This window comes from Ceratosolen solmsi, unplaced genomic scaffold (genome assembly GCF_000503995.2).
Source record: "Ceratosolen solmsi marchali unplaced genomic scaffold, CerSol_1.0 scaffold53, whole genome shotgun sequence".
Classification (NCBI taxonomy): Eukaryota; Metazoa; Arthropoda; class Insecta; order Hymenoptera; family Agaonidae; genus Ceratosolen; species Ceratosolen solmsi.
The window spans coordinates 1,889,578-1,901,656 of NW_011948441.1; the positions used below are offsets into that span (position 1 = coordinate 1,889,578).

Below are 12,079 nucleotides of genomic sequence, written 5' to 3' on the forward strand. Positions count from 1 at the left end.
AGATATTTAATTGCTTTACATAATTTCCACTATAGCGATAAAGTAATGAACAGTGATAAAGATGACAAATGCCCTAGCATAAAATCATTTTGTATGATTTATTTTAGGTACATACCAACGACAAATTCACTGGGTATCGATCACCTGAAGGTTTACTCCCGTGACGGTGAGAACTCGGAGAGCGTCCACAGTAGCGTACTTCAGATCATCAATAAAGGCCAGGGCATCGAAATGACGAGTGGTGGCGTGTTCCATACGAAAAAGTACTATCACACGATGAATAACTCAATGGAGCCCTTCCAGAAATTTCCGAGTAAGGGACTAACAAAGCCCGGACACACTAACAATGCTCGCTCTACCGCTGAGCAGGAAAATCAACAACGACTTAACGACAGGAAGCAACAAATAATCGAATGCGAGCTTAGACTTCAGAAGAGTTTGAGCGAGGAGTGCGAGGACCTTGGTGTCGATGAACCAAGCACGAGCGATCTCTTCCCCGAGGCAGATCTGCTCTTCGACACCAATCACTCTCCCTCCTTTGATCATTCCTCACAAGAAGCCAGCTGCAGCCAGACTTTGAGGTAATAGAAATACGAATTTAAATTTACTGTAGTTTTTTTATTATTATTTTTATAAGAATTTGAATTAATAATCGTTCGATTTTATCATAATAGTTAATCAATTTTTCAAAATATTTATAACATTAAACTATTTACAAACATATTCAAAACAAAATATTTTCTACTATATGCAATTTATTAATTATTTCGTAATTTTAGTGTCACTATTTTTCATTAGCGTGTGGTGATTAGAGCACGGGAAATAAAAGTATATAATTTTCAGCGGTACGAGCACATTGAGCGGCATCAAATCATATGCCGGAGCAAGCAGCAGCAGCAGTAGTTCCTTCTTTAAATCATTGGACTCGGTATCAACAAGCAGTAGGGACGCGAGTCCTGTAGTCGTGACCTCGGTTCCATATCGCGAGCCAAAGAAGAAGACACCGATTCAGAGACGGACCCCGAAGCTCAAGGATTCGCAGACGAGGAGGAACAAGCGGAACTTAGACGGCCAACAATTAGTCGATGGTACAAGTGCCAGTACCACTGCCAAGCAGCTCAGACTTAGCCTTATCGACAATTTGAGCCAAGACGAAGCTTCCAATAGTAACTCTGACCTTTCCCGACTGTCACCCGCTACCGATAATGACTTCTGTAAAGAAACGTTCAATCAAAAGGTGGAGAGCAAGTATTATTTTCAAAAAATTAACTATGTTGTATTATATTGTAACCAACGAATATTACATTCAATTATATTTAACTTGATTATTGCTAATTAAATACGCTCTTGTCTTGCTTACATTTGTAGAAAATAAAGATGGCTATATTTCAATGAAATGAATGAATTCAATACTAATGAGAAATATATTACATATGCAAATGTAACTGAAAATATACTATGGGTGCTCGTAAAAAAAAAAAATAACAATAATATTTCTTCGCAATTCACTAGATAACAAATAGAAACGGATCAAAGGATAGAGAAGATACACTGAGTAGTAGCAGATCGAGTAGTCATTCGCAGGTAAAGCTCGATATGGACGTGGAGCCATCGGGAACCAGTGCAACATCAAGTTCTGTACGACGTTCTCTAAAAATCAACAATGTTTCTTCAACGGCGAGTTCGGCCGAAGACGACGAGAGCTTAACGCTACTCGAGGATAGTGCCGCTAGCGTTACAATACCCTCGCCATTATCACCCATTGCCGGGCCTCTCCTCATGACACACAGATTTACTTACGCCAACAATAAGAAGCGACCGACGGCGGTGAAACAACCTCGCGCCATCGACTTCTTCAGGTATAATCATTAATTTCTTAGCCGTTCGTTAATTCCTAATAAAAATGCTTTAATAGCGCTAGCCTATAATAAATGATTTAGTACTATTTTAAGGATAAAAAAAAAATTATTTGATTATCTATAATCTAATGTTAAATGATTGTATTAAAATGATAGTGTCGATACGAGGACAACAAGCTTAAACTGGGAGAGTCCCATGTCAGAAAGAACGAGATCGAGCAGTGATAATGATGAGGACGACGACGAAGATGAGGACGATGGCGACGAATCTCCACGCATAAGTGGTACAGTCGTTCCAGCTCAGCTTGAGCATAATATAGGTGGCATTGGCAATGGTTTGCAGGAAGCTATAACGAGGAGTGTACCTGCAATCAAGGTCACGCCCGTTGATCACGCTACATATTCAGCTAAAAGAAAAGCACCAGTAGCTCGAAGGACTACAATTAATCAAAGGAGTGGTGGATTCGTCAAAAGTAAGGATCGTCTCTTTACAATAGCAAATTGTATTTGATAACGTTTAATAAATATATACGTTGCTTGAAGAATATTATTAAGTATTTGCAAAATATATTATAGCTTAACTCTATTATAAATGTGATGCTTTGAACGGCAGATTATTTTATTTTTTCATATATTGAAGTATATAAATAGATCGAGCAAATTGTAAGAGTTTATGAAAATGAAAAATAAGATAATCGTATATAAAACGTATGATTTCTATTCTAGCATTTTATTATTATATAATTGCCTCTTATACATGTTTTATTTATTTGAATCATTTAACTGGTATAAATAATATACCGAGCTATTTCATTAATTTTAATTGAGTAATTAATTTCGAAAAAATTCAGAGTTTAAAATTTATCATATAACGATTTTATTATCTCTACATTTCATTTAATTGATTTATTATTATTTTTTTAATATTATATAATTGTATTATTTAAAATATTTTAAAACGCTAAAATGTGTTTATAAAAATGATTTATTCGCAATTTAACGTTTTGTAGATAAACTTCAGAAACTCTTGTAGTATGGATATGTATTAAAATATCTTGAAAACCATATACGTGTCCATACCAATATTATCGATTCGATGGAGTATACTCAATTAAAACATTAATTCGAGATTCAAATGCTGGAATAGGGTCAACAGCAACGAATAAATCAACGGACTCAAAGCCTGTGATTTCAAAATCTCTCTCTAAAAAGTTGAAGCAATCAACGGCTTCGGCAACAGCAACTGCAACGGCAGCAATAATGACAACGAGTGAGAACGAGTCTTCGAGTCCCATTACCACGGTCGACAAGTTATACGAAGTGGGCCCCTCTGACGACGAGAACAGTGCGACAACACTTATGAGCCTCGGAGCCCTCGATGTCGGAGCCGAACACTGTTTGACGGCGCGTAGATTGAGCCTACGCGGTCACGTGAAGAAAGGTTGCGCCTGCTGTAATGGATCACCAGAGAGGCCCAAAAGCAAAAAGCTCATAGTACCAAAGTTCCAGCAGCAACAGCAGCATCTCCAGCAGCAACCCGAGAATCATAGTCCTAGTAAAATTAAGAGATCGAAACAACAGTCGCATCAACACCAGGAAAATCAACATCATCATCATCATCAGCAGCAGCAGCAACACCAGCACCAGCACCATTACCATCATCATCATCAGCAGCAGCAACAGCAGCAGCAACAACAACAACAACAACAACAACAACAACAACAACAACAGCATCAGCAGCAGCAGCATCAACAGCAACAGCAACAGCAACAGCAACAGCAACAGCCGACGAAGACGACGACGAAACTCTTAGTGAAGAAGAGGTAGTCCTAGCTCACACGCGTCTGTACATTCTTCGTTCGTGATAAGTGGTTTTCTCGCAGTGCCGACTGCGCCTACTGTTGTTGAAGGATGTTGAAGAGGAACGTAGATTCTCGTGCTACTCTCAAAGGCATCGCCAATTCGTTCCCGTCATAAGTTGATGATTATATAAAGCCGCACAGAGCGCGACTCGTGTGATTCAATGAGTCGACCGATTGCGCGATTGGATATTCGTCTTCTTCCTCGAGAGCGCTTATTTAAAAGTGAAAGTGTGCGTTGGCTCGTACTCGCAGGAGGCAGGCTTTTTCGATCGACTATTATTTTTTTATTTTTTATTTATTTTTTTTATCATTTATTTAAATTTTATACTAATGTTTGGAGATAGATAATGTTTTAAGGAAGAATGAAAAAGCTCGCTGAATAGATCAATTATCGTTCCCCGAGCTCTCGACGGCCGACTGAATTGAGCGACGTTGAAATGTCAGATACGTCCTCGCGCCAATATTCTATAAAGATCGACCGATTTCTTATACACGTCATATATTCAACAAAGCATTTACAGGGTCGAGATAAAATCAAGTTACGAGCAGGGTTGTTACTTACTCTGACGGAATACCAAAACTTTTTTTCAATGTACAAAGAATTGACGTTTGTATAAAAAAAAAGTCGAAAATATTTCTCTAAATTATAATTAGAAGAAATGAAGGAAAAAAGAAAACTGGTATCTTGGTCAGATTATCCTAGAAAATACCAGAGCCTCCTCTTGACATTAGCAAGGAGGATCTTCAGTGTAAATAATTGCGTTACGAGAATCATTAATAGAGAAAATGAGAAAAAGTTAGGTAAAATCCATAGGTGAAAATTTTTAAGTTATATATATATTATAAAATGAAAGAAATTTAGGCTTATGTATGTATACAGTTATATATATATATATATATATATATATATATATATATATAACTTGAAAATACCACAAGGACCCCAAAATAGGGGATCGTTAGTGCGTGCTCCTTTTAAATTGTAGATGTTTTCGATTACAGTAGGTGATCACGAGCTAAATAAATGGCTGGACTAAAGAGGCAGTAGCGATGACTTGTAGAGACGCTGATGTACACACATGTAATCTCGGGGTATTGTTTTTACCGATGATTAGACTTTTTTCGCTGTTTACAACAGTAGTCGTTCTCATTGTAATAATTTTGCAATACTCTCGGAATTTGTTGCTTTGTTTATTATTGTAATGAAGAGGTGTTATAATAACATCGTAACAAATCAGTGTTTTCTCAAATTATAGATTAACCGCGAATCACTGTAAAAATTGAAGTGTCAGTAAACTAGATACGACTTAAATCTCCGAGATGTTTTTAAAGTAACAGTTCGAATTTTTATGGGCAGAGTTATCAGTAGAGGAGTAGAGAACCGATTTACTCATAGTAAGAATTTAAAAGATAAAAAAAAAATGCAATCTAGTCAAGGGTGAGTGCGAACTGTTCGTGTGTACTCGTGCATATAAAGCGAGTAATAAAATAGAAACTAATTGAAAGGTAGTTAGGTAGATTTTTCCTTGCAGAATTAAGTCAACATTTATACGTGTAACTCTATTCTTACCTATACAGTATCGGCTGTAATCATCATTTCAAGACAAAAGAAAAAAAGAAAGAAAAAAAAAGAAAAAAAGAAACACGCGAGGGGTTGATATTAAGCATATGCGATCCTGTAATTGCACCAACCAGAAATGCTACGATGAAAACGGGTCTTGCGTTGAAAGTTTACTTCTTTTTTTTTTTTTTTTACATGTCAATTTGTTCGCTTATTTGATGTTTCTGTTGCCCGAAACAAATTTATTTAAAAAAATAATAATAATAATTTAATTAAATAAAATGGAAATTAGATCGTACTTTTTAATATACTGAGATTATATAACTTATTTGTTTTCTTGCCCTAAAAATTGCATATATTGACTTTCACTTTTTTATTTTTTCTTTTTATCATATGTAAATAGAAACTCGTTGTTCGAAAATTACTGCTCTTTTTTCCCTGACTTTTATAATTGCAATCTGTACTTGGATGTCTTGAATGAACGTTATAATTACTGTACAAATAAAGTAAATTCAAAGAGTATTGTATATTATTTAACCTTTATGAAATGTGAGAGTTTTCTTTGTTGTGTAAAAGTAAAATTTTATTTATTTATCTTCATCGATGCCCGTATGCGAAATGGAGAAACAAGTGAATATTCAAGAAGCGGCTCCTAAGAATCTTCCTGTATATTTTAAATGTGTAAATTTTTGCGTTAACGTCATAGGCATGAGTGAGAAGCAAACGTAAAAAGAGTTTGACAAATTGATTTAAGAACAGATTAATAGATGCGTATTTTTGAAAAGAAAAACGACTTACGAAAACATAACGATCACTTTGTCTTGGCGATTGATGAGGAAATTTTTGTCGACGAGTTAGTGCGGTCTTTTGCCGAAACTTAGTCGTACCGAGCGCATTTAAAATGGCTATAAACAGTAAATAAGCAAAGAACATAACACAGTAGAGCCGATAATAATTAAAACATAGGTTTTGGTGAAAGAGCCGCAATGCATTTTTTTTTTTTTTTCGAGACAAAAAATCGTACATTATTATTATATTGATAAGGAGGTATATAAAAAAAGTTTTCCAAAGTTAGCTTCAGGTACTTAAGCTGCTTAAAGGCCGTTATAAGAAAAGTAACTTAAGGAGTTTTTGTAACGTATGTTTGTTAAGGCTAAAGTTTTGTCACTTAAAACGATTAAGAGATTACAAAAAAAAAATAAAAAAATAAAAAAAAAGAAACATTACCAGTATTCGAAAGCGCTATACGTTGTACCGTAGTCACTTTGAACATCTCTTAAGAGTAGAGAGAGCTACATTGTCATGAAAGGTTGTTCTTCGAGCGCTATGTATTTGTCGTTTAGCACAAAAAAAAAGATAAACAGTGAGCTAGAAAGAGAGAGAGAGAGAGAGAGAGAGAAAGAGAGAGATTGAGAGAATGAGCAAAAATAAAAAAAATTTAACAGAAATTTGAAGGATTGCATATTGTAAATAAACAAGACATATTTTCTATATGAAAAACGTCGCTCAGTAAACAAAGAAAAAATTAATTGAGATCGACGGCTCGATGAATATTGCAATATTACATGATAATTCTTTCAAGCGATAGAATATAGTGTTTAATCGTTTTATGTAATGTAATAATAGAAAAACAAGAGGGTATTGGCAGAATAAAAATGAAAGTTCTGTATTTAATTCAGATTTTTTTTTTTTTTTTGCTAAAACAATTTCCAGACTAACTAATACTCGCATTTTCCTCCTTTCCTTGATCCTGGACTTCCTATTAATGTTAATCAAAGAAATTCAATCCGTATTATTGTATTGAAAGTTTTTCTTAACGTTTATCGTCTATAAGTAGATTTAACAAGTTTTTAAACCTTTTGTATGGCATCGATCATTGACATTCCTCCAGTAGCTTGAAAAAATTCATTTACTTCGCGTGGTACGCAAAGGTGGGTCGTTGTCTTTGGTTGAATCCCCATGTCTTCGGCAATAAATCGGAACTCTGGCGCTTCTGGTATGTCAGTTTGTAATTCTTGCAAAGTGAATAAGGTACCTTCTGTGACAGACTTGTTTAACAGTCCAAAATCAACTATTTTTACTTTATCCTTTTTATATCTGATTACATCAAATGTATCTAGTATAAAATAAAGCCATTTTAGAAATCGAACGTTATGTTTTTTAACATTTTGAAAGATTAAATTTTGTTTAATTTACAGTTATTAGCTGGATATTTATCCTTTACTTTTTCCATAAACATACTCTTAATATCTTTTTGTATATCATACTTTTCATTTTCTATGTGCCTATAGTACTGAAAAATATCTCTTTGAGAAATTCCTGTAATTTATTTTATTTAAAATATTGCAACGCTTAAAAAGATTTTGATAATTTTGCTTCTCACCAGCTAGTTCGCCATTTACAATAAAGCAACGAAACTCTGTGCAAGGATCTACGTCTTGCCACCTTTTTAATACTAAGCACGGAGCTATAAAGTTCTCCTTGTTATTACAATTCTTTGCAAAGCTCAAATCCTGGGATATTCGATCGGAGCTCTTTAAAAGTAAATAAACATCTTCTAAAGAAGTACACTTTAAAGTTTTTGTTGGTGTCACCCATGTAGAATCCTGTACAATGGATAAAATAAATCATGCTTCAAGAGTTATTTATACTTCTAATATAAAATTAATAAAATATTATTACTGTGGGAGCGCTCCAATTAGATTTGATGAAAACTGCTTCAAATTTATCTATTACCTCCTGTACTCGCCTACTGAAATCTGGAAATGTTGGTTGAAAGTCGGAGTCCTAAAAAATACAATTCTCATTTAGACAAACTGTCATTATTATTGGTCATGACGAGGAATAAGCATTTGCGCACTGAGGATACCACGAATGGACATAATCAATCGATTTCAATATATATATATATAAATATAATTATGTACACGTTTGTTTTATCGATACAAAACAAGTGAAATTAATATAAGTTGAGGACTTGATAAATGTAAAGGTCCTATGAGCAAATAATCGAATACCTAAAATTTACCTCTTCAAGCTCGTTGACGGCAGAGCCATCCGACCATTCCGAATTACTGTATGTAATCTTACTAGTCGCCTCCGAGGGTAATATAAACGCATCATGCTCGAGGTAATCGCACACGTTCTTGGGCACTGGGAGCACTATCGCTTCCAGAGCATTTTTGCTAAACAGTGGATACCACTGGCAGAATGAACACATGGCTTGTAGACTTTCTGTTTTCATGATTGTCACACTCTCAACGTTATCCGAGGACATGTAGTCGGGGAATTGGTTGAACCAATCAACGCAGCGCGGCGCTCGAATCTACTTACAGTACGCCGCACGCACACTTGCATGCGGTTTTGCGTTACGTTTAACGGGGAAAGAGCGACATTTGACATGGTCCCTCAACTTTCTTTCAGCGAAATTAATCTATCCGCTCCGTGTACAACCCAATTCATCTAAACAGATTAAAGGCCTGGTGAGAATATGGTAAATTGGCTTGCCGACGGGCCGACGAACGGAGTCTCGGCTGCGCTCAATTGTGATTAAAATTAATAATGAAATTGATCACCGAGGTCTTGTCTTTACTTACCATCGAGCAATACGTTCAAGGTTTATAATATTTTTAATGTACGGTTACAGCTTTGATTTCACTCGGTACCTCATTACCATCATGGTAAACGATACGAAGTACGATAGAAAAAATTCAACATAGGCAATTTTTATTCCTTATGGCAATATAGACATATCTGCTTGCATTTTTATTTATAATTGCACGAAGTAACTAACTGTAAGTGTAGTTTTCTTGCTTTCTCGCTCCTTTATCAATTATATAAGTTGTATTGCGTAGGACTTAACGAGAGCTTATTTGATGATAAACATTTTTGGGATAATGGCCCACAAGAGTGGAACGCTAAGACGGTAAGGTGATGCTAAGCTTTTAATACATTAAAAATTGAGATAGAAAAAGTTGAGATAACGCGAATTCGACACAGTTACAACAAAATCGTGCTTATAAAGCCTTGGTCGTAAATCTTGAAAATCGTCTAACAACCAATGACAACGAGGCCAGGTTTGTGGAAAAAAGTTTAAAATTAAGGATAATCTAAACGATTATAGAGAATTGAAGAAGGGATCACACCAATTTTACGAAACATCGGCGCACGCGACACGCATCGTCCCAGTTGCCGTATAATACGTCTACGTATAATACATTAGGGTAGATAACCCGTACGTTTATATTTATTCCCGTAAAGTAACGACGCGACGAAGGAAGGGGAATGGGTGAAAAGCCCAAGCACGATCTTGGCCAGGAGAGTGGGAAAGGGGAAGAGAGGGGGGAGTGAGGGAGGGGGGGGGGAGTGAGAATGAGCGGTCGCTCACGTACACCCTCGCCACCAACCAGTCTAACCTCACACGTACGTACGATCCATTCAGTGGCGACGGTGTGAGGCTGACGATTGCTGCGCGAGTCCAAGACACTCGTTTTCCTTCTTGCGACCAGCAGAGTCGTGTGTCAGTTTCGTAGGATTGTCGGAGTCGTGGAGCGTAGCACCCGGACGCCCGACCCCTTCGTGATTCATTACCTCGGTATTCGCGCTCTCCCCCGTCACGGCAACGCCAGTGGTGCTAACGGCGGCGGCGGCAGCCGCGACTCTCGCATAACCTCAACGCCAGATTGTGACTGGACCTCTGTTCCTCCAAGGCGGGGGCGGAGCGACGCGTCCAAAACAAGAGGACCCCGAGAATACACGGGCTCTTAGTGCAATATGCGGGAGCCCCGCGAGAAGATTCGCTCCTTACGAGGTAAATCTCCTTACGACTTTTTTTTTTAACTTCTCTTCCCTCTTTTCTTTATCCTTTCTCCCTCCCACTCTCCACTTTGTATTTCCCTATATCATTGCATCGCTCATTATTTCTCACCGTCTCTTGCCAGCCGTATTATTCGCTTGTCTTACTACGGCAGCCTGCCTTATTCGGTTAAATGTACATGAACTTATTAGGGCCCAAGTATCGTGGACGCACTTGTTCTTTGTATATTAAAGAGAAAAATGGAAAGAAATTGAGAGAGAGAGAGAGAGAGAGAGAACGAAATAGTGATTAAAGAATTCTGACTACGCAGCCTTCTCTCGGCTTACTAACCCTATGGGCATTAAGTGTTACGTCAAGATCGAATTCATTGATCATTTCATTCGCGATCGTCGTAATAATCGACGTTATGATATTTTCAAAGCGCTATTTTTTTTATTTAACCGGGATTTTTCGTCGCCCAAAGTGTTCAATACTTACGCGTTTCATTCTCCCAACTTGCCTCATCAGCAGGTATCATTATTGATTAACTGTGTAACAACAAGAAAATTTTCCATTTTTAATAATATTTTTATGCATTAATACATAATAATACGCATTAACGCAAATTTTACAGTAGCGAAAATAATGTTAATGTAGACTTCTAATATTGAGAATATTAAGCATCGCAGCTTTCGCAATTAAAGTATCTAACCGTTTTTCATCAAATTGGATTAAAAGGATAAAAACGTTATGTTGTATGCATGTGTAATGACATTTTTGGGAACAAACGTTTCACCAAACGCAAAGTTTGATGTTAAACGACCTTCCACACTTAAACCGTACTACTTACTTTTCATTCAAGCGAACATTCGCGTGATAATCAACGATAGCTAATGGATCACAGAGACGTTCCAAATTCTCCGTACGTGGAAGCATTTTCAAGTCTCAGCGATAATTTATGCCTCGTCGACTGCACGAAAAGTTGCTTTTCTCATGGAACCGAGACTCGCGTTCATGCCGCAAGTCCCGTTCACAACGAGCTGCCTATTCCTTTCAATCGTCCCTCGTTTATTTTTTTTTTCCCGCGAGATCCCTCCGCTCCCCATTCCGATCTCCTTCGTTCTCCCCTCCCCTCATCACCCTCCATATCCCCCTCTCTCACTCTCTCCCTCTCTCACTCATGTACACCTATTATGGTCGAATAATTTCAAAGGAGCGCCCCCGTTGTCCCGAGCGCCCGTTTTTTTTTCAGGGTGCCAACAGGTGTTCTTGCAAACAACCCCGGTGCTTTTTGTCCTCGCAAATTACCGGCGATCCCCCCGACCTTACCGACATCCTCCAAAGACAAAGGCACATTGGTATACTGCGTGGCCGATAAAACAGTTTTTTGTTTGGAGCACAGCGAGCGGGCCCCTCGAGAAGGGCCAACGAAATTCAATACTTTCTTTTCCTCGGATGTTCTGTCGAGCGCGAAAAGCGGCCCTCGTCGGCAGATGTTTCTCTTCTTTTCCATCCATATATCCTCTTCGCATCTTCAATGCTAATTGGCCGCGGTGCACTTGCCCCTTCCTTCTTCTCCTCCCCCTTCCCCGATCCCCATCACTCGCCGAGACGGATATCATCACGAGCGAGTTTCTTCTACGATTCGTCGCTGCACCAATGCCATTTAACGCAAACGACTTGCGTCGTAAAGCGAAGCATCTGCTGGGTGGTCGGGCGCGCATGTAAATAGAAATGTCGCTTTTCGGTTTCCCCTTTCGTTCACTCCAAGGTCTGGACGTGCGACGTTTATTGCGGTCCTCGATTATTCGACCCCGCCATAACTCACGTGGATCCGTCGCCACCGAAGGAGAAAACTGTACTTTCCTTCCGAAACTCGTCGCTTCGTTTAACTGTGTGTGCGTTCGCTTGTTTCCCCTCGATTCTCACCCCACCCATTCCTACCCGCCCGATCTCTTACCCAAAAAAAAAAAAAAAAAAAAAAAAAAAAAAATTTAAAAAA

The 12,079-nt window shown here is 37.8% G+C and overlaps 2 protein-coding genes across 2 annotated transcripts in view; one reads left to right on the forward strand and one right to left on the reverse strand.

Moving 5' to 3' along the window:
• The window catches only part of LOC105365751 (uncharacterized), a 29,973-nt gene extending 26,249 nt beyond the window's left edge, over window positions 1–3,724 (forward strand). The window contains exons 21-27 of the mRNA XM_011503985.1: window positions 108–581; window positions 844–1,237; window positions 1,513–1,859; window positions 2,016–2,332; window positions 3,007–3,493; window positions 3,536–3,552; window positions 3,645–3,724. Coding sequence (XP_011502287.1) covers window positions 108–581; window positions 844–1,237; window positions 1,513–1,859; window positions 2,016–2,332; window positions 3,007–3,493; window positions 3,536–3,552; window positions 3,645–3,724 — 2,116 coding nt within the window. The remainder of the gene's footprint in view (window positions 1–107; window positions 582–843; window positions 1,238–1,512; window positions 1,860–2,015; window positions 2,333–3,006; window positions 3,494–3,535; window positions 3,553–3,644) is intronic.
• Window positions 3,725–6,782: 3,058 nt separating this feature from the next.
• Window positions 6,783–8,698, reverse strand: LOC105365708 (cell division cycle protein 123 homolog). The gene is made up of 6 exons (XM_011503940.1): window positions 8,311–8,698; window positions 7,965–8,069; window positions 7,666–7,888; window positions 7,479–7,601; window positions 7,139–7,398; window positions 6,783–7,041 (listed from the first exon to the last, which is right to left on the reverse strand). The coding sequence occupies exons 1-6, from the start codon at window positions 8,557–8,559 to the stop codon at window positions 6,997–6,999; spliced, it is 1,005 nt and encodes a 334-aa protein (XP_011502242.1). The 5' UTR covers window positions 8,560–8,698; the 3' UTR covers window positions 6,783–6,996.
• Window positions 8,699–12,079: the final 3,381 nt, after the last annotated feature.